The sequence below is a fragment of the Schistocerca gregaria genome, chromosome 1 (genome assembly GCF_023897955.1).
Source record: "Schistocerca gregaria isolate iqSchGreg1 chromosome 1, iqSchGreg1.2, whole genome shotgun sequence".
Classification (NCBI taxonomy): Eukaryota; Metazoa; Arthropoda; class Insecta; order Orthoptera; family Acrididae; genus Schistocerca; species Schistocerca gregaria.
Window position 1 is genome coordinate 1,197,583,537 of NC_064920.1, and position 22,495 is coordinate 1,197,606,031.

The 22,495-nt window shown below is 40.4% G+C and overlaps 1 protein-coding gene across 1 annotated transcript in view; it reads left to right on the forward strand.

Moving 5' to 3' along the window:
* Window positions 1–22,495, forward strand: part of LOC126284709 (5'-nucleotidase-like) — a 95,042-nt gene that overhangs the window by 26,260 nt on the left and 46,287 nt on the right. The window contains exons 4-7 of the mRNA XM_049983843.1: window positions 3,483–3,653; window positions 4,956–5,061; window positions 14,276–14,359; window positions 17,130–17,333. Coding sequence (XP_049839800.1) covers window positions 3,483–3,653; window positions 4,956–5,061; window positions 14,276–14,359; window positions 17,130–17,333 — 565 coding nt within the window. The remainder of the gene's footprint in view (window positions 1–3,482; window positions 3,654–4,955; window positions 5,062–14,275; window positions 14,360–17,129; window positions 17,334–22,495) is intronic.

Sequence of the window (22,495 nt, forward strand, 5' to 3'; positions counted from 1 at the left end):
CCCGCGAAAGGCAAAGGTCCCGAGTTCGAGTCTCGGTCGGGCACACAGTTTTAATCTGCCAGGAGGTTTCTATACAGTACCTCCTCATTAGTTACGTGATCTATCCACCTTATCTTCAGTATTCTTCTGCAGCACCACATTTTGAAAGCTTCTATTCTCTTCTTGTCCAAACTAGTTATTGTCCATGTTTCACTTCCATACATGGCTACACTCCATACAAATACTTTCAGAAACGACTTCCTGATACATAAATCTATATTCGATGTTAACAAATTTCTCTTCTTCAGAAACGCTTTCCTTGCCATTGCCAGTCTACATTTTCTATCCTCTCTACTTCGACCATCATCAGCTATTTTACTTCCTAAATAGCAAAACTCCTTTACTACTTTAAGTGTCTCATTTCCTAATCTAATTCCCTCAGCATCACCCGATTTAATTTGACTACATTCCATTATCCTTGTTTTGCTTTTGTTGATGTTCATCTTATATCCTCCTTTCAAGACACTGTCCATTCTGTTCAACTGCTCTTCCAAGTCCTTTGCCATCTCTGACAGAATTACAATGTTATCGGCGAACCTCAAAGTTTTTACTTCGTCTCCATGAATTTTAATACCTGCTCCAAATTTTTCTTTTGTTTCCTTTACTGCTTGCTCAATATACAGATTGAATAACATCGGGGAGAGGCTACAACCCTGTCTCACTCCTTTCCCAACCACTGCTTCCCTTTCATGCCCCTCGACTCTTATGACTGCCATCTGGTTTCTGTACAAATTGTAAATAGCCTTTCGCTCCCTGTATTTTACCCCTGCCACCTTTAGAATTTGAAAAAGAGTATTCCAGTCAACATTGTCAAAAGCTTTCTCTAAGTCTACAAATGCTACAAACGTAGATTTGCCTTTTCTTAATCTTTCTTCTAAGATAAGTCGTAAGGTCAGTATTGCCTCATGTATTCCAACATTTTGACGGAATCCAAACTGATTCTCCCCGAGGTCCGCATCTACCAGTTTTTCCATTCGTCTGTAAAGAATTCGCGTTAGTATTTTGCAGCTGTGACTTATTAAACTGATAGTTCGGTAATTTTCACATCTGTCAGCACCTGCTTTCTTTGGGATTGGAATTATTATATTCTTCTTGAAGTCTGAGGGTATTTCGCCTGTCTCATACATCTTGCTCACCAGCTGGTAGAGTTTTGTCATGACTGGCTCTCCCAAGGCCGTCAGTAGTTCTAATGGAATGTTGTCTACTCCGGGGCCCTTGTTTCGACTCAGGTCTTTCAGCGCTCTGTCAAACTCTTCACGCAGTATCGTATCTCCCATTTCGTCTTCATCTACATCCTCTTCCATTTCCATAATATTGTCCTCAAGTACGTCACCCTTGTATAAACCTTCTATATACTCCTTCCACCTTTCTGCCTTCCCTTCTTTGCTTAGAACTGGGTTGCCATCTGAGCTCTTGATATTCATACACGTGGTACTCTTATCTCCAAAGGTCTCTTTAATTTTCCTGTAGACTGTATCTATCTTACCCCTAGTGAGATAAGCCTCTACATCCTTACATTTGTCCTCTAGCCATCCCTGTTTAGCCATTTTGCACTTCCTGTCGATCTCATTTTTGAGACATTTGTATTTCTTTTTGCCTGCTTCATTTACTGCATTTTTATATTTTCTCCTTTCATCAATTAAATTCAATATTTCTTCTGTTACCCAAGGATTTCTAGCAGCCCTCATCTTTTTACCTACTTTATCCTCTGCTGCCTTCACTACTTCATCCCTCAGAGCTACCCATTCTTCTTCTACTGTATTTCTTTCCCCTATTCCTGTCAATAGCTCCCTTATGCTCTCCCTGAAACTCTGTACAACCTCTGGATCTTTCAGTTTATCCAGGTCCCATCTCCTTAATTTCCCACAGTTTTGCAGTTTCTTCAGTTTTAATCTACAGGTCATAACCAATAGATTGTGGTCAGAGTCCACATCTGCCCCTGGAAATGTCTTACAATTTAAAACCTGGTTCCTAAATCTCTGTCTTACCATTATATAATCTATCTGAAACCTGTCAGTATCTCCAGGGTTCTTCCACGTATACAACCTTCTTTCATGATTCTTAAACCAAGTGTTAGCTATGATTAAGTTGTGCTCTGTGCAAAATTCTACTAGGCGGCTTCCTCTTTCATTTCTTAGCCCCAATCCATATTCACCTACTATGTTTCCTTCTCTCCCTTCTCCTACACTAGAATTCCAGTTACCCATTAGTATTAAATTTTCATCTCCCTTCACTATCTGAATAATTTCTTTTATTTCATCGTACATTTCTTCAATTTCTTCGTCATCTGCAGAGCTAGTTGGCATATAAACTTGTACTACTGTAGTAGGCATGGGCTTCATATCTTTCTTTGCCACAATAATGCGTTCACTATGCTGTTTGTAGTAGCTTACCCGCATTCCTATTTTCCTATTCATTATTAAACCTACTCCTGCACTACCCCTATTTGATTTTGTGTTTATAACCCTGTAGTCACCTGACCAGAAGTCTTGTTCCTCCTGCCACCGAACTTCACTAATTCCCACTATATCTAACTTTAACCTATCCATTTCCCTTTTTAAATTTTCTAACCTACCTGCCTGATTAAGGGATCTGACATTCCACGCTCCGATCCGTAGAACGCCAGTTTTCTTTCTCCTGATAACGACATCCTCCTGAGTAGTCCCCGCCCGGAGATCCGAATGGGGGACTATTTTACCTCCGGAATATTTTACCCAAGAGGATGCCATCATCATTTAATCATACAGTAAAGCTGCATGTCTTCGGGAAAAATTACGGCTGTAGTTTCCCCTTGCTATCAACCGTTCGCAGTACTAGCACAGCAAGGCCGTTTTGGTTAATGTTGCAAGGCCAGATCAGTCAATCATCCAGACTTTTGCCCCTGCAACTACTGAAAAGGCTGCTGCCCCTCTTCAGGAACCACACGTTTGTCTGGCCTCTCAACAGATACCCCTCCGTTGTGGTTGCACCTACGGTACGGCCATCTGTATCGCTGAGGCACGCAAGCCTCCCCACCAACGGCAAGGTCCATGGTTCATGGGGGGGGGGGGGGGGGGGGGGATCTGGGGGGATCTGGCATACTGTTGATTAAAGAGTTCCTGTTTCATCTTCCTCATTCTATAGCTCCACCCTAGGTTGTATCCTTAATGTGCTGTGAATCAATTTTGACTGTTATTCAGCTATTGAAAGTAGTCATTTTCCTACATGGGGAAAACGACTTTCTTCAAGATAATTATAACAGCTGTGAAGCAAAGAATAAGAAAGACTGTTGGTATTCATTTGCCTCACAAACTCTTTTTAAATGTGTATGCACATCTTACAGGTTTTCCTCGAGAGCAGTTCTGTACAGCCTATGCACTAGAGTACTATGGACATCCGCAAACTTTTTTCTTTTTTGGTATGTTTCCTTATCTCTGTATATTAGAAATAATTTTTGTTTACAGGCAGCTGAACCTGGTATGTTCAGATATGGTACAGATGCAGCAGAGCAGATTTATAAGGAAGGTCTAAAAGATGTACTGGTCCCCTTTAATTACAAAGAACAATCTACAAAACAGATACAAAAAAGTGGATGCAAAATTGCATTTGTTGGATTTATTGATAAGGAAAAGGCAGTAAGTAAAAATCAATTTAATGATATTTATGAAGTAGTGTTTTGCTTAAAGATTATCCTACACATGTGTGGTCAGGAGGAAACTGGATGGGCGAGGGTGGGGGATGGGGACAAGGCCATTTGCTTGTTGTCACTGCCACTGGCAGATTGGTGAAAAAAAATCTACTTGCCAAAGCTAATCAGATATGACGTGACTCTAGCCCCCTATAATGGATACAAACTCGCTATAAATTTTAAATAAATCTGGTAGAACTGCAAAATTAAATGCATGAGTTCACTGTTCCAAAATCCCAAAATATGATATCTCCAGGCCAGCACTAATTGTGATAAACACTAGGCCATCCAACATTCGACCAAGTGCTATGAAAATTCAAAGTCCACATTGAAGTGTGAAAATGTTCTAAGTTTTTGAATAGAAAAACTTCTAAGTCCATGAAATTGTGCAGCTAATTTGGTACTCAGAGTAGCATCTTATCAGAGCAAAGATGGTGCCTAACTTTTATAAAATTGGTTCCACTAACCTTGCTGTTTCCACAAATTTACATCAGTCATTAAGTGAGAAAGACCACCAGTATGAATTACAACTTTTGATACAGAAATGCGATCTTAAAGCTAGAGGTGTCAGTTGAAGAGCACTGAAATGCTGATTAAAATGATGTATTACAATGAATTATATATTAAGTGGTTCACCCACGGTCTTAATTAGAATGGTTTCACATTTCAAATGATGAGATTATATTCAGTTTTTGTTGACTGTGCCTTCAATAGTTACAATACATACATGAATAGTCCTTCAGTTTAGTAGGAAATGAGCCTGCTGTTTCCATTGATGCTATACAAATTTATGTATCTGTAATAGAATTTAAATTATGGGCAACACTATGGAAAATTTTGATTAATTAATTAAAATCAGTACTTAAATACAGAAGAATTATTATTTAAGTGATTTTATAATGTGTGACAGCATTTACCAACACATACAGCTATGATGTTCATTTAGCTGTCTGTGTAATTTAATTAAACATCTGATTCAGTCACTCCTCGGCCTAATTAAATTGGTAAATAAATGTGTAGTTAGCTCACTCGGTGAATTTTGATGAGCATTTTTTATAAGGCAGATCAAACTATTTTGTAGTTACATTACTGCAGTTGTTAATAAAGTTGTTGTGAGAGTTCATTACAAATGAACAAATCAGTGAATGCTCTAACTATCACAACTGTCAGCATTAATTCTGTGAAGCACATCAGTAATATTAAATTAAAGATTACAATAGATATTACAAGAACTTTTGTCTTTTTAAAGGATGCAATGGGTGTCAGTGATGTAACATTACAAGATGAAATGGAGTACATTAAAAAAGAAGTGGCAGCACTGGTGACAGGAGACAATGACATTATAATTTTAATGGGCAAGTATAGTGACTTTTTGTAACTAACTGTTACGATGTAGTTTTCTGTAAGATCAAGCAAGTTGACTCCTACAACTGCATATGGAAATAATAAACATAAGAGCAAATGTGAACAGTTTAAACTAACTGTAATGGTTAAAGACTGAGATGGATGAAGATGGATGAGAGAGTGAGGGAGGGACGGGGGGGGGGGGGGGGGGGGGTGAGAGAGAGAGAGAGAGAGAGAGAGAGAGAGAGAGAGAGAGAGAGATGAAACTTCTGTGTGGGATTTGACACTTGTGACAGCTTTTAGTATGAAGACAAGTTTGAAAAATAACAGTTTATATTGAAAGAAGATTCAATCAAGAAAACTAATAAATATGAGACACCTGCTGGCAACCACTTACCTTCAGGAGTCAAAATGTGTAGGACTGCCAAAAGACGCATGTAAAAGTGAGACTATTAGTTCCTTTGTTAGGAACAAGAGAAAGAGAAATAAGAGTGAGGAAGGTTGAAAAAGAAAGTCATATCACTGAGACCTCAGAATTGTAAGAAACATGCTATTGAGAATGAGGGTACACAAAGATGAAAGGGGTGGGGGTGGGGGGTTGTCTGAGAGGAAGGATGTAGTGCCTCCTGCTTCATCATTGTCTGTTGTCTACTCTTGTCCTTGCTACAGCCTGATTCCTCTCATTCTGGGGTCTCAGTGACATATTTTTTCTATTAAACCTTTACCTCTCTCTCTCTCTCTCTCTCTCTCTCTCTCTCTCTCTCTCTCTCTCTCTCTCTCCCTCTCTCTCTTTCTCTCTCTTCCTCTTTCTCTCTCTCTATGTCTCTTCCTCCACCCTCCTTAAGGAAGGAACTGAGATAAAGTCATCACAAAAATAACAATATATTGAGCATCTTTGGTCGGAATTTAAAGGTATTGTCCACTATGTGCTAGAGAAGTATGTGCCTAGCAAAAATATAGGGGAGGAAAAGGATCCAACTTGGTACGACAAACATATTAGGAAGTTACTGAGAAAGCAGACAATTTTGTGCAGTCATTTTAAACATAGTCACTGCCCCACTGACAAACAGAAATTATGCAAAATGAAAGCAGCTGTCAGAAGGACAATGTGAGAGATTCTTTTAATGAATTTGAAAGCAATATTTTATCTGCAGATTCTAAAAATAGCCCCAAAAAATTTTGGTTGTACGTAAAATCTATTAATGCTACAAATAATTCAATATGTTATCTTATTGGCAGTATGGGTAATATAACTGATGATGATAAACAGAAGGCCGAAATTCTAAACCTAGCTTTCAAAAACTCGTTTACGATAGAGGACTGCAGCACCATTCCCCCTTTCAATTATCAAACAAACAAAAGGATGGCTGACACAGTGTTTAGTGTATCTGGGATGATCCTTAGATGCCAGGAAGGCATCTGGCCCAGGCGGTATCCCCGTAAGATTTTATGTTGACTATGCTTCTTATCCGTCATTTATCAGAGGAACGGCGGAAAGTTCCATGGGATCGGAATAAGGCCCAGGTCATAGCAATCTATAAATAGTGTAGAAGATCAGATGCACATAATTACCAGCCAATTTCACTGACATAGATTTGTTGCAGAACCATGGGACATATTTTGTGTTCAAACATAATGACCTTTCTAGACTCTGAGAAGCTCATCTGGAGAAACCAGCATGGTTTTAGGAAACAGTGGTCATGTGAGACACAGCTGCCCCTCTTTGTACATGATATACCGGCTCCCAGGTTGATGCCATATTTCTCGACTTTTGAAAGGCGTTTGACTCAGTTCCACACTGTCGCTTGCTACAAAAAGTGTGTGCTTACAGTCTGTCTGATGACACATGCGGTTGGATAGAAAGGTTTCTAACAGACTGGGAGCAGTATTTCGTCCTAAATGGGATGACTTCAACAGAAAAAAAGCGTAACTGCAGGCGTGCCCCAGGGCAGCGTAATATGTCCTCTGGTTTTTACGATTTACGTAAATGATCTGGTTGATGGATTGACAGCGGCCTTAGACAGGAAAGTAGTATGACACGAAAGTTGTGAACAAATCAGTGAGGATTTGAATAAAATAAGTGCGTGGTGTAATGACTGGCAGTTTTCTCTCAGTATTAGTAAGTGTAACCTACTGTGTATAAAAAGACGAAAATCCCCATTAATGGATGAGTACAAAATAAATGCCCAGTCTTTGGAAGTGGTAACATCCATCAAGTATCTCGGTGTGACTATTCGAAATGATCTAAAATTGAATGATCAGTTTACACAAGTAACAGGTAAGGTGAACTCTAGATTGCGGTTTATTAGTAGAATCCTGAAGCGATGCAGTCCTTCAACAAAGGAAATAGCTTACAATACATTAGTTCATCCAGTCTTGGAGTATTGTTCATCTGTATGGGACTCCTACCAGTTCAGTCTGATTCAAGAGATTGAGAAGGTCCTTCAAAGAAGAGTGGCAAGATTCATGGCTGGTACATTTAGCCATCATGAGAGCATTACAAATCTCATAGAAAGTTTGAAATGGGACACACTTGCAGAAAGATGTTGCGCTAAACAGAAGAGGCTGCTCACTAAATTCAGAAATCCAATCTTCACCGAGGATGTAGAGCATATATTATTACCACCAACTTGCAAATCGTGCAATGATCATGATTCAAAGATAAGGGAAATAAGAGCTCATACTGAGGCATTTTTGGTCACAATGCTTGTGCAAGCGTGGAGGGCTCCCATCTAAAAAAAAAGTACTGAGGCGTTCAGACAGTCGTTTTTCCCTTGCGCGATCCGCGAGTGGAACAGAGGGGGAAGGAGGGGGAAATATGACTTTGGCGCGAATTGTGCCCTTCGCCACACACCGCTTGGTGGCTAGCGGAGTATATATGTGGATGTAGAACAATTTTTTTGCTGTACTTGTAAGTCCCCATAAAACTTGGTTGTGGTGCACTCTATAACTGCTGATTTTTCATTCTAGATTTCCACTATAATTATCTTACTTAGTTGAACATATAATAATCTTTCTAGCTTTCAGACTCTATGTCTTGGATAGTTGTATCCAGAAGAGATTTCCACTTCCCTTTTCCATAGATCAATCTGGAAAGTCTTGGGTTGAATTTAAATAATGCAAGGAGCAAAGGTAGTTAATAATCACTCATACTATAGTAGAGTTGTTGATAGATTGAGAGACACATAAACAAGATTGAAAACACTGCTGAGCTTTCAAAAAATGTCTTTCTTTGGAGATAATTAATGCTAAAAAAAAAACCACACACACACACACACGGATATATACTTATATTATAATTCATTTTCCGCTAGACAGACCAATGGCTATGCCGCAGTGGTAACACCGGTCTCCTTCAGATCACTGTAATTGAGTGCTGTTGGGCTGGGCTAGAACTTGGATGGGTGACCATCTGGTCTGCCAGGCACTGTTGGCAAGTGGGGTGCACTCAACCCTTGTGAGGCAAACTGAGGAGCTACTTGATTGAGATGTAATGGCTCCAGTCTCGGAAACCGACATATCGGCGGGAGAGCAGTGTGCTGACCACATGCCCCTCCATATCCACATCCAGTGACACCTATGGGCTGAGAATGACATAGCGGCCGGTCGGTACTGTTGGGCCTTCATGGTCTGTACGGGAGGAGTTTAGTTTAGTTTTATATTATACAGACAATCATGCAGGTTTTTGGGTTTTTAGACAAACTTCTTAGTAACTCTGTATCTAGATACCGAAGTCATTTTTCATATACTGTCAGTTGGTGTGGTATGCTTCACTTCTCATTCTGCCTCTGTGTATTGTAGACGCGTACACTAGCATTTGTAATCTGCTCTCGACTATCTTGTGTCAAATGTATTACTGTTTGATATGTGTACAAAGATATAAAAGTGAAGATGCCTAGATTTTTTAAGTAGTTACTGCATGTTTCAGAAATCCTCCTCCATAAAATGATCCTAATTGCCTTTTTCTGTAATGTGAGTATTTTTTTGTCAACTGAATGGTTGAGTTTTCTCACACTGTCATGCCATAGAGCATATATGGTTCAAAGAATGCATGGTATACTGTGCACAGAAGACGTTTATCTGCTTATTGTGATAGCTGTTTTATTATGAATATGGTAGAGCTAAGTTTTCACAAAATTAATATGCTGTTTCCATTTCAGCTCATTATCCACTGTGATACCTAAGAATCTAATGGATGCTACTTCTTCCAGCTTTCTGTCATCCTTCTCTAAATTCTTTTGCACTTTGTTTCTGAATGTTGTGTACATCTCCTTGGGGGTGTTGTCATGACTGGAAAACTGTTTGGGTTTGTAATTAATATATGGCACTCATGTTCAGAAAGAGAAACACTGTTGCTTTATTTGCTCATTGCCAGAGGGTGAAAGAAGATAGCTCCAGCCTAGATCCGTCTCAGATTAGAACAAAAATGTGAAGGTAAACAAGACCAATCCAGTTAGTGTCTGCTTCGGTGGCAGCTTGGAAGAAAAGAGAGAGATACATTTTGGCTGTGGTTCCAAGAGTTCTTGGTCTCACAAGTCAGGTGATCCTGTGGTGTGACAGCAACTTTCTATTCTAGCATGAGCCAGTTGATTGTTGCTATATCAGCAGAAAGGTGACAGACAAAAAGGCGACCTCTTTGTAAAATTTAAATGATAAAAAATGTATAGTGTTTTGAGCCTGGGGCACCTTGTAAATATCCTCTCCTCTCCCAGAAAATATTCACCATGAGTGAATTAACAACTTCCATGGGGTTTTAAATCTAGGTATAACAATTTTTATTTTCATCTTGCAATCAAGATCTTGAAATATGAGTACAGTTTTATGTCACTGTGCAGTGACCTCAGTTGGTGATACAGGACAGTGATGGTAGTTGTACCATGAAGGTAGCTGAAGCTGGTTTCAGAGAATCTGAAGGAGTAAAATCAACTGAAACACTTGTATGACAATGATTAGAACATAATGCAAAGGTATCAGTACATGTTTAAGGGTTTTTTTCTAAAATTAATTAATGAAGGAAGTAAATAATTGACTACCAACATTCGTAGAGGATGTTTCAACCTGGTGTGTTTCATAATACAATGGGAGCTCTATGACACTGAAAGAGCTCATCACAATACAGTCAGTCTTCTTAAAATGACATGCGCATACAGTGTTCAGCATCCTTACAGTGACCAGGTAACCACCAGGGTGGCACCATTTGATTGCCAATCGAAATTGCAGAACAGAATTTTGAAACACAACAGTTTGTTTTAACTGTGATCATGGAGGACCAAAGTATTGTAAACAAAATTTATTTCAAGTTCATTAGCACCACTGATTAGATCCTTCAGATAATGTTGTAACTATTTAAATGACCAAAGAAAACTTGCAAAACTGAAAACATATTACTATGAGGAAGGCACAAGTCAATCACTTGATTAAATCTTTCTCAGTGTTAACCAGAATGACGTATGAAACTAAATAGATTCAACTAACAAAAGTATGAAAATGACAACAGCAAAATATGATGATGCCTCTCATTGTGATAATGTGTAATTTGAACAAATAACAATGCATCAAAGAACCTGACTGCTGTGAACGAGCTAACCCATCATGCTCCACTGCTACCCAGGTGCTATGCATGCATTTAATGCTGGCCACTGAGTTATCCTTAAGTGCCATTGACATGTTTATGCATTCTATTCTGCTGGTCCTCTCACGCCGTGGATGAGTTTAAGCATCTGGGCCACAGGTACCTGCATACTCTAGACATGTTAACTTGCAGAGCTGAATTTCTACACAATTCTTCCACATATTTTCAGAGTTCACACTGCATAGTTTGAGTGTGTGCTTATGTTGCTGCATTTTTCCACTTCACCTTCTGTGTTTTTGTCAGTATTGTCTTTGCACTCTTCTATTGTATGAGAGAAATGTCACATCACTTTGGTTGTGCACATGGAGGTATCCTGGAGATACTCACTACAAGTGATGGTGAGATACAGTGATGAGTTTCAACAGAATCTTGAAGTAGTAGTTTTCAGCCCTTTACATCAGCTGGTATAGCAGACTCGTTTTACATTTCTCCAAGGGGTTTAGTCAGCAGATGTTCAGAATCTGCAGAATCAGAAAATTATAGCAAAACAATTTGGAAAGGAGCACACCTTAGTGACACTTTTGATTGGAAAAATTGATTTTCAGCCATTAAGGAATGCAATGATGAATCACCTTCAGGGCACAAATGTCAGTTCATTAATTACTGAACCACTCTGTCATTCTTTTATGACATTCCTGCCTGAAGACCTATTTCATTTTATTCCAGATGAAACAAATCAATTTTACATTTACATCAAGGTAAATACTTGTGAATCTGAGCAGTCTCAGTTGTCGAGATGGAATGATACTGTATTTGAAGAACTTTATGGTTTTGGTGCCATTTGTCTTCTAATGGCTCAAGAAAAAAGTTGAAAGTAAGTGGTTATTGGTCAATACAGACACTCAAACAGTCCACAGCTGTACTATTGGTCCATAGTGTCCAACGGGCACAATATTTTGGCAATTAGACATCTTGCCATCATCAGGAGTGCTGACAAACTGAGCTCCTGATGGCGGGTGGCTGTCTTAAATCCCCTCCCCCTGCAAGGTGTTCTCTCTGTGGTCTACTCAAGTGTCCACATGTCGGTGGTCGCTGAGACACTGGCATCAGCATCTGTGGTGGCATCGGTGTAATTGCCTCGTCCACCTTGGTTGCCTATTTGTTTTCTTTGCTGAGCGTCTTTCTAATTAGACTCGGTGCTGGTTGCCATGCCTTGCTGGGGTTATAGCCACAATCTCAGTTGATGAATCTGTCCCTGGTACGTATTTTGATAGCCGCTCTAATGAAGCTGCCACTGTATTTAGATGTCTGTGCAAAGACCCTGGTATGTTGGTAGTCCATTTCGTGATTCAACAGCCGACTGTTGGGATACCCAAGTCGAGTGTGCCTCTGATGTTCTTGGCAAAGATCTTTGATGGTGCACACTGTCTGTCCAATTAAGTCTTCCCACACTGGCACAGCATCTGGTACATGCCGGCCTTCCGCGAACCGTGATTGCCTTTGACACTTCCCAATAATGCTTGTGTTTTATTGGGTGGGCGAAAGACAGTTCCTACTCAGTGTTTCCTCAATATTCGTCCTATTTTTCCCAATAGTGTGCCAGTATACGGTATATAGGCAGTGGCTATCTTTTTCTCCGTGACTTCTTCCATCTCCAAATGCAGTACTGTAGAGTTGGGGCGGAGAGCAAACCTGACAGATGTTCAAGAATAGTAGCTTTAGCAGCAGAGTTTATAATGAGTGGATTGTGGGAGGTCAGTCTTGTAAGCGACTGATGAGGCAAATGAAACATGAATTGTCACTTATTATGATGTGGATTGCTAATGCAAACCAAGTCTTTGGGTTGTCTTTCAGGTATCTGCCAGTCAGAATCTGCTCATAAACATCGACCAGGCCAGGAGACTGAAGGGCCTGGGTAGTGATGAGGAGCTGTGGTCAGCACAATCTTGACTGAGCACTACATATGGAGATAGATGTTACCATATGGAGGTAGATGTTGCAGAGCTGCGTCACTCGTGTTTGCCACGGAGGAGTGGGGGGGGTGGGGGGGGGGGTGGAGGAGGGTTTGAGGTGATGTTCAATGTTCACATGATGTGGCGATTGCAAGGGTGCGGTCAACTGACGTGGCAGAGATGACCGTGGTCATCAGTGCAATACTGGTATGCATTTGGAAGGTGAGAGAGCACGACGTGCTGCATTGCTTGAGGTCTCTGCAGGGGATCGAGTAGACATAGTGTGGAAGGTGCGGGAGCACAGTTGACTGGCGTGGGTGATACAGACATGGTTGTGAAAAATGGTAGCAGTAGATGCATAGAAAACAAATCTGGTGATGGTACAGTACACTGAGGTACATTGTGAAAGCAGTAGTTCACTGTTTGATGATACCAAACACTGGTGGTGGTGTTTGTTGCATATTCACACACTGGGCAGTAATATCACATTTGAAATGCATATGTTCCTGCAGCTGTGCAGCTTGTGGAAAGATAAGGTCAGTAGATGCCGATTCTGCCATTCTGAACCTGGATAGTTAGGGAGCTCACATGTTTTTCATGTGGAAGTAAATGTTCCTGATCCATTTTAACTGTGGCATGTACTGGCAGAAATGCTTAAGCTTCACAGTTTGGAGCAGAGACATGAAGAGAAAACATGGGATTTGGTAAGCTTTACAGTTAATGGTTCATTCACATGCACCACACACTAAACAGACATCAGAATTAAGTGCAGAGAAACAAAAATGAGCTTGGTGTCTCCAATGTGGTGTGTCCCCTTGCAGTAGATGATCTAACACAAACACACATTAACTTATTGAACACAGTTTCATTCCCAAAAAAGAATCCACAAGAACACAGTTTTCACACCAGCCAGCACGCAAAAACAAAAGTGAAATAATACCAAAGAGTCTGTCTAGTCAAAGCACAAAGCTACTGCTTTGGTGGTCAATAGTCACCACACATTTATAAATCAATAATATTTGTCTCAAAATATAGTTCAAAGTGAATAACAAATGCAGGTATTCACACCCACAATACATGGAGGAAGAACCACTTATGAATCATATATCGCTGGCTGAGAATCATTGATAATGAACACCAGTACTCATGTATCAAGTCTGTAAGAAGTCGGCCCAGAAAGAAAGGTATGATGATGGTAACTTTGCACAGAATATCAAAAACTATCCAGTGCAAAAGGAATATTGCAGTGTTAAATAATGTTATACATATTCATTGGTGTTAGAAAACCTAATCAAAATTCTGCTTTTTAAGATATATGTGATTTTGAAGGTTTTGTATTATTGATCTCTATTATATTACATGTATACTCGATTACACAGTGTAATCCTAAAGGTTCAAATGAAAGTAAATAAAATAAGATTTTCTAGATTGTGAGTTTGAAATACATTTTGTAGGATAGCACACCTTATGTAAAACCACCATAACAGCAAATACTCTCACCCAAATGGCCATTTACAAATTCAACATTAAAGATCTAACTGTGCAGGGGTATGGCATTCAGTTATCCTCTCTGAATGTAAATAATTTTTTTCTATACATGGCCTCTCTTTTTGAAATATATAACTTGTAAATTTTTCTATACTTAATGTAATAAATGCACTACCAAAATATATGACTATTATATTTCTTATTGTATTCTAGGGACTACATCCAAAGGCAAGGCGTTGGAGATGGCTAGTATTGAAGGAGTAGATTTGGTGATATACAGTGGTGCTGAGGCAGCAGGTAAGAGTTGTTTAGTTGTTTACTTACATAATTAATAACTTTTCATTCATCTGGACCTTTATATGTCATGTAATTTTAATTCAGTTGGACCTCTTTGTCAATGACAAATGTCACAGAATAATACCCTCCAACGTATTACTGAACTAAGAAATGTCAAAATACACTGACTGAAAAAAAAATGGCAACACCAAAAAAATAATTAATGTAGAGTAATGAAATTTCAGGAATACATTTGTCTAGGTAACAAACATAAGCCATTAACATAGCAAGATCACATGTTAATGTAAGTGTAAGATAAGCCATTGAAAATGAGATATGCTGGTACATTAATAACCAGTGTAACACTATGATGTGCCAGAGATATATGAAACGGAATAACTTTGCTACGGGCAGATCTCGTGTAGTACACATTTCTGCCACTAGATGTGTATAGTGCAACTCATTGCCAGTTCAGTGTCACTTGTTTTGCCAACCTGTCAAAAATGTATAAAAAAATTACAATGACTTTACATTAATAAATAATACCACTATAATAAATAATGACCCTATAAGGATAACACATTGTACCCAGCTCAAATTTTGTTTGTCCCACATGAATTCATCCACTGAGTAATAACACTTCAGTGTCAGTACCTCATATAGCTTTCTTTTAAGTGAACCTAAATCCATTTGCATCAGCTTGTTCCCTTTTATTTTATTACCAAATTTCATTCTCGTGTATTGAGGTCCCTGGGCATATGGTCTGAGGTAGTGGGTGGGAAGCATAAAATTTTCTTTATTTCTGGTATCATGTGAATGGACAAAATGGTTTCCCTCAATAATTCATGTCTGGTGTACAACACTATGATGATCTCATATATGTATAAGGATGCAGAGTTAATATTTTAAGTTTTCTAAATAATGGTCAACATGGTTCTTCGTGATTTGCAGTGCACATATTTCGCATGATTTTTTTTCCTGTATTTTTAGTATCTGCACTATGTTTGTCGAGTTACCTCAAAAACCAATACCATACGTTATAATGGATTCAAAGTAGCTTGTACATGCTACTTTTCATGTGTCCATGTCAGTTGCAGTTGACAATATTTGCATTGCAAATGCAAAGTTGCTCAGTTTGTTTGCCATATATTCAATGTGTGCCTGCCAGCTCAAATTTTTATCTACATTTAAACCTAAGAATTTGACTGAGTCAACTTCTTCTATACCTTGGTTGTTGTGCACAGTCTTAAGCTGCTCACAGTTTGACTGTTTGGTTCTGAACTGCATCACGCGAGTCTTACATATGTTTAGATTCAACCCATTTAGCTGAAACCAAGTTTTTAAGGTACTGAGCGTACTGATATCAGAGTTGGGAATTTTTTCCGAGTCCTGATCTTCAACTAAGACAGAAGTATCATCTGTGAACAGAACTGATGGGGGAGCTGATATGTAATGGTAAGTCATTAACCTTTTTTTTTTTTTAAAAAAAAAAAAGAAGAAGAAAGAAAGAAAGAAATAGGACTGGGCCTAATATGGAGCCTTGTGGAACACCTTGAGATATTTTTTTCCAGTCAGAAAAATAATATGTGCCATTTTAAGAAATGCTAACTCTTTGCTTTCTGTTGGATAAGTAGGATTTAAGCCATTGTAGGGCACTGCCGCTAATGCCATACTTTTCAAGTTTGCAAGCAAGAAATGCATGGTTTACGGAATAAAACGCCTTTGTGAGGTCGCAGAAAATTCCTGCCACCTTATTTCTCTTGTCTAATGATGTAATTATTTTCTCAATGAAACTGTTTACTGCATCGAATGGTGTTTTTACCCTGCTGAAAACCAAATTGATGGTTTAGTTTAGCAGAATATTTTGCAATTAAGTTTTTGATTTGTGCAACAGCAAGTTTTTCAAATATTTTAAATAGGACTGGGAGAATCGAGATAGGGTGATAATTTCTTATTATCTCTCTTGATCCCTTCTTGAAGACTGGTTTGACTTCAGCATATTTCAGTATCTCTGGGAAACAGCCCTCTTCAAAACATTGACTTATTATCTAAGCTAGTGGGTTTGCAATTCTATTGTGTACCACTTTAATAACTTTGCTGGGTATTCCATCCCAACTTGCAGATTTTTCGTTTTTTAATGTTAGAATAGCATTTTCTACATCCTCCACAGAAACTTTTGAGAATTTGATTAAACCATTAAGCGATGTTGTGAGTGAGACAGAGTCTCACTCACATCCCTTATCCAGATAAAATCAAGCATACACAGTAATTCATTATTGAATTAATAAAGTTAGTTGCCCAACACTGATCTTCAGGAAGTGCACATCCTAGAGCAGTTTAAAGAAAAACACATATATAAATACAATAGCATGCCTAGCTTTTGGTACTTTCTTTTTCAGGGGAGAAACAAGTAAAGCATGTAGAGGCATTATAAATGTGGCACATCACTCAAAATCAAAGTTATGAGGGCACTATTATGAGTGGGGTGGTGGGAGGGAGGATGTGAGTGTGAGGGGGGAGAGGGTAATGTGGAAAAGATCAAGTGAAAGTTCCAGTTATTTATAGTACAGCCTGCAGTTCACAAATTGGCCTCTTATTTGCTATGCTGGACAAGCATTCACTACTAAAATTTTCTCAGCTGTGACTGTTTTTAGGGTAATCCCTGACACAGCTTGAGCTTTTTTTTTTTTTTTATAACTTCTGCAGTTCTTGTTTCTACAACTTTTTTTGCCTTCCCTACCCTCTCAGTGTAAACTTTGAACTACTTTCTGATATGAGTCTTCTATTTCAGATTTCTCACCTGATAGTAACTATCTCTGGAATGATACTCAAAGAAGTGATGGTGAAAAGGTTTACATTGCGAGCCTGAAAATTGATGCTACAAAACCAGAATCTGTCTTCACAGTGGGAGAAATATCTCTGACAGTCACTGATGACTGCACAGTGTCTGATGCTATGTTTAATAATGTTTCAGACTATGGGCAACTGAATATCAGTAAGTTCCTTTGTTTTTAAGAAATTTACTGTAATATTTATTTATTTATTTTCTTAAATTAAGCTATAGTCACGCAAGTATAAACAAAGATATGCTCATGCTACATTTTGATCTCTCTGTCTCTCCTGATGATTTGAATGCAAGTTTTTCGACTGAGTATCACTTTTAAATATGGCTGCTGCAGCACAAAACTCAATGATCTGCACATACATGTTAATACCCACATCATTTAGCTACTCACAAGTGCCATAACAGAAACACTTACCCATGTTCATGTTTTCTGTTCTCATTTAAAATGACTTATTGAATTAAAGGTACTACTAAGTGTGAAATACATGCACTGATTTATTTTATGAATGCCATAAAGGGAAAATCCTTGAAATTCCTCAGTAGATAAGTTAAATTTATGGGGAAAACACTATGAGCAACAGCTGGCAAGGGAATGGATGAAAATATTTGACGATGACCACACTAATGCCCATTATTAATTTTGAAGTAGGTGACTATCCGTCATCACTGAAGACATAATGCAGAAAGTTGATGCAAAGTTTGACAGACACTTTCCACCGGTTCGTGTGGCGACAGAAGGGGTGGGGGGAATAGACGGAGACATGGGGTACAACACGTACAGTGTCCCTGTGTCATCAATGAAAGATTGAATGAGGGAAGGATCTAAGGAATTGGGGAATGGTGAGGAGTGGAGAACAGAAAGTTGGAAGGTGTCATCATCGGCAGAGTGGGGGGGAAAATGGATGACTAAGAGAGGATCAGTTGTGGTAGTTATACAGATGTCAGATGAAGTGTGACACGTCGATGGAGGTGGTAGTGGGTTGTTGAATGTCGGGTGAGAAGTGTGTGACGGGCGTAGCAGGAGAGGGTGGGGTGAAGGACTCTGGCCAGTGAGGGTTCCTGGTGTTGGGGAAGGGGGCACGGCCGGCGTGTCATCCCTTGAGGAGGCAGCGGTGTGGAGGAAATCATCGGTCCCGGTCGGTGGCATCGGGTCATTGGAGGTGTTGTCGGCTGCAGTGACCCACGTAGTTGCACGAATGCTCGGGTGGGCGAGACTGTGCAGTGCATCAAACACCGAGCGACGCAAAGAGGAGGGGCCGAGGGAGTGTGGCACACCAGTGGAAGTGTCACACCGTAGCTCCAAGCGTGTGCCGGGGATCGTCTTGCGTGCCAGGTGCAGAGAGTGATTATTGCCAGATAAAAGGGTCGCCAAGGAGTCATCATTTGTTTGCACTCAAGCAAGAGCATCGAAGTTGATTGAGGAAGATATGCCCCTTATGCGGGAGAAATAATCAGTGGATATGTTGCCGGATCCTCGAACATATTGTACATTAGTTGTGTATTGTGAAACGAGGTCAAAATAATGGAACCTCCTAGGAGGTGGGTCAGCTGGAGGGTTTGTGAGTGCTTGGGCGAGAGGTTTGTGGTCTGTAAAGATCATGAGGGGGCATCCCTCAACATCTTCACGGAAATATCTAATGGCTAAGAGCCCCACTCTGTCGAAAGTGAACCATTTGCACTGAGAAGGAGAAAGTTTTTTGAAAAGAACTTAAAAGGTTGCACCACCTCTCCTCTGTGTTGTTGAAGTACTGCGCCGATAGGTATTTCGTTAGTGTCTGTGATGAGCAAAAGTGTTGCATCTGGGTGTGGATGGGCAAGCGTGATGGCTTCCGAGAGTGCGAATTTGAGTTTTGTAGAAGATGCTGTTTGATAATGTCTATTTTCTCTTGTGTGGGCCAGATACCATTGGCTGAAACTATGTGTCCCAAAAAACAACAGAATCCTTTATCCGTTTGCATTTGTCTTTGTTGACAATCACACAGTGGGATTGTAATGTGTCAAACAGCGCCCAGGTGTGAAGCTTGTGTTCCTCCCGAGAGGAAGAAAAGATCAAAATGTCATCCAGGTACACGTAGCAGAAAGGTAAGGTTGTAACACTGTATCTAAGAATGTCTGCCAGGTTTGGGAGGCGTTTTTCAATCCGTAAGGCATGTAAACGTATTCAAAGAGGCCAAAGCATGTGGTATGGCCGTTTTAGGCATATCTTGTTCGTACATTGGTATTTGGTGATATGCTTTCTCACAGTCTACCACACTGAAAATTTTAGCGCCTGCCAACTGAGAAGCGAAGTCCTGAATGTTCGGTACTGGATAATTGTCCATGATTGTGCGGTCATTGAGATGTCTATAGTCGCCACAGAGTCTGTAGGAACCACCCTTCTTCAGTGCGAGACTAATCGGTGATGACCAGTCACTGGAGGATGGGCGTACAATGGCTGCTTTTAACAGGTCCGAGATGATTGCTTTTGCCGCTTCGAGTTTGTGTGGATTCAGGCGTCGTGGTCGGTGTCTGACCGGAGGGCCCTCAGTCGTATTGAGTTTGTGACATGCGCCGCCCGTGATTGATAACATGCTACGTGCACGGGGTGCATCATAAGCGTTCGAACACTCGTGTAGTGAGTCAATGATTTGAGTGCTCGCCGGTTTGTACGAAGAGCAAACACCTCGAAGTGAGGCGAGTTTGAATTTCGTGCTCTGTAATGTCTGTTCAGTACGCTTAATAAGGGAGATGAGCTTGGCCTCTGATTGCTTGAGTTCACTGATTTCGTGCCGTTGTAGTAGCATGTTGCAACTTTTACTAGTTAACTTGGCTGCAAGAAGAGCACATTCGGTCTGGTGGACTAACGTACTTCGCGGAATGTCTAGCGAAAATTTGTGGTGTCACAGAAAGTCAATGTCTAAGACCCGACAAGTCACCTGTGCCACATGAAAAGTCCACGAAAACTTCAAGTCTTTTGACAGTTTGAGTGTTAAAGGCACCGTACCTAACACTTTGATATGAGAGTCATTAGCCACGCGTAACAGTCTGGGCGAGGAAGTTAAAATGGTAGGTGTGAGAGCTGGGGGTATTACACTCGTACCAGCACCACTGTCAACGATGAATTTAGTTCCTGAGATGAGGTCAAGAGCGAACAGACAACCGTCGGCACTTACCGTGTTAGATGCTGTTGCTGCTGTAAGGCCTCTTTTTTCCTGTGTGCGAGAAGCTGCGCCTGTGGCACCTTGCGAGCTGCATTTCCCGCCATGCAAGGGCTGCGACATTTCCTGGCCGCGTCGCCGAAGTTGGCGTGGAACCAACACAGTGGCCAGGCTTTGTTAGGCGGGGGTGATGTAGAGCTCCTGGTATCAGCTGAGTATGTGGTTCCCCGTGACAGTGGGCAGATGTCACCACTGTCGTAGTGTGAGTGTTGACGAAGTGAGCTCACCCGAATCCTGGAGGGGGAAGGGGGTGGGGTGGCATGCTGTTGAGATCGCTACCCCCACTCTTCATGCTGTGCGCTCACCTGTTAATAATCCTGAAAGCTCGATCCGCGACCGAAAGCTTCTAGTCCAAGGTGCTGTTGGTGAGCGGCAGGAGCTGTAGTTGTAATGCTTCCAGGATTTTGACAAGCCACATCGACCATAACACTGTACCGAGTAGCAAATCCACAGGTGCAAGGGCGAGGAGTCATCGCCATAGTCCCGATGGGGTGAGATCGTGCAGGTGTTCCTCGTGAATGATATGATGAATTTTCAGAGCTCGAGAAAGTCTTTCACAAATGAGTCTTTTTGCATTCGTATATTTCGGTGAAGGCTGCGGGCTGATCACAATGTTGCTAATCAAATCAAAATGGTCACGCCAAACACATGAAGTGTGATTCTTCTGAGTCAATGCCTGTGGCAGCGAAAATAGAGTCGACTAACGCGAACCATGTGTTGGGCTGCATTTTTGCAAAATTCAGCAGTTTAGGTAACTTAGTTGGTGAAGTGTTACACCCCTCGGATCGGTCGTTATGGCTGTCTGATATCTTGCAAAAGTGGGCGAGGTACCAGGAGAGGTCACATTCACTATACACTGTTCAATTCGATCAGAAAATTGAGGATGTGCGTAGCCAGGCGCGGAACCGATTCGCAGCATGGATGATGTAGCAGCTGCGTAGTGGCACTGATTAGAAAGTTGGTGCAAAGTTCTGACGGGGGTTGTGCATCCCTGAGCATGCGACATTAGCGCTGGAATGTCTGGATCTCTTATCACACTTTGTCCTGTATGTTCGAAAGAACGATCTTGAGGCAAGATGGCGGGCGGTATGTACACGTTGTCTGTGAGTGTTGTGGTACTGCAATCAACTCGCAGGTTGGAGGGCCTTGAAATGTTCGATGTATAGAGTCCATGCATAGTGCAGGTGGGTGGCATGGTCAGATTCTGACTGTAGAAATCATACGGTGGTACACCTCATTGCGTAGGCCACATAATGATAAAGGCGGTTCCCTCGTACATACATGATTGTTATTGCTATTGAACTCATGTAGAACATAGGAAAAGTGTCACAAACTGTCGTCGGTGTCACCAGTGTGGGAGTTTGGTTCCTTAAGATTATAAATAATAACCTGTTGATCCACTTGTTAAAACAATGAGCACATTTATTGTCACACTTCAGGTATACGTCATTACATATCGAAAGTATCACATAGACAGAACATAATGGCCGCCTTGGCCCAAAGAGTTTTTGTGCACTAGAGACGTTATGGCACATCAGTGTTGCCACAAGCACTTTGTACTGAACTGAGATACAAGCTTTGGGCTACATTTTAGATTAGTTTAGACGTACTTTGATTCCAATGTCTAATTTACTTCTCTGGGATGTGGAAAATGTCAGAAAACAAGAGTACGTAATAAATACTTACAAAATAAGAAACAAATATGGTAACATACCTTGCACAGTTCCCAAATGAAATTACTCTTGTAGTTGTGGGGGGGGGGGGGGGGGGGGGGGGGGAACTCTTAAGCATGTAAAAGATATAAAACTTGTCACCAACATTAAATGTTCTCTACAGTTAGGAGCATATAATAATTCTTAGGCTATTGTAACCATGCATGATCAAATGAAAAACAAAAATAAAATTTTAAAAAAATTACAGCACTTATTTACAATGATCACATTACTGCAAAAAAATTTGTACATAAGTCAGTTTGCGCACAATGTTCACATTATGTAATATTATTAATGACATACATGCACTCAATTGGTTCTGCCAAGGAATTAATCAGTAAAGTAAGGGCCCTAATGTTGAGAACCTTGAAGGATACCACATGTCTTTGGTTCCCAGATGGAT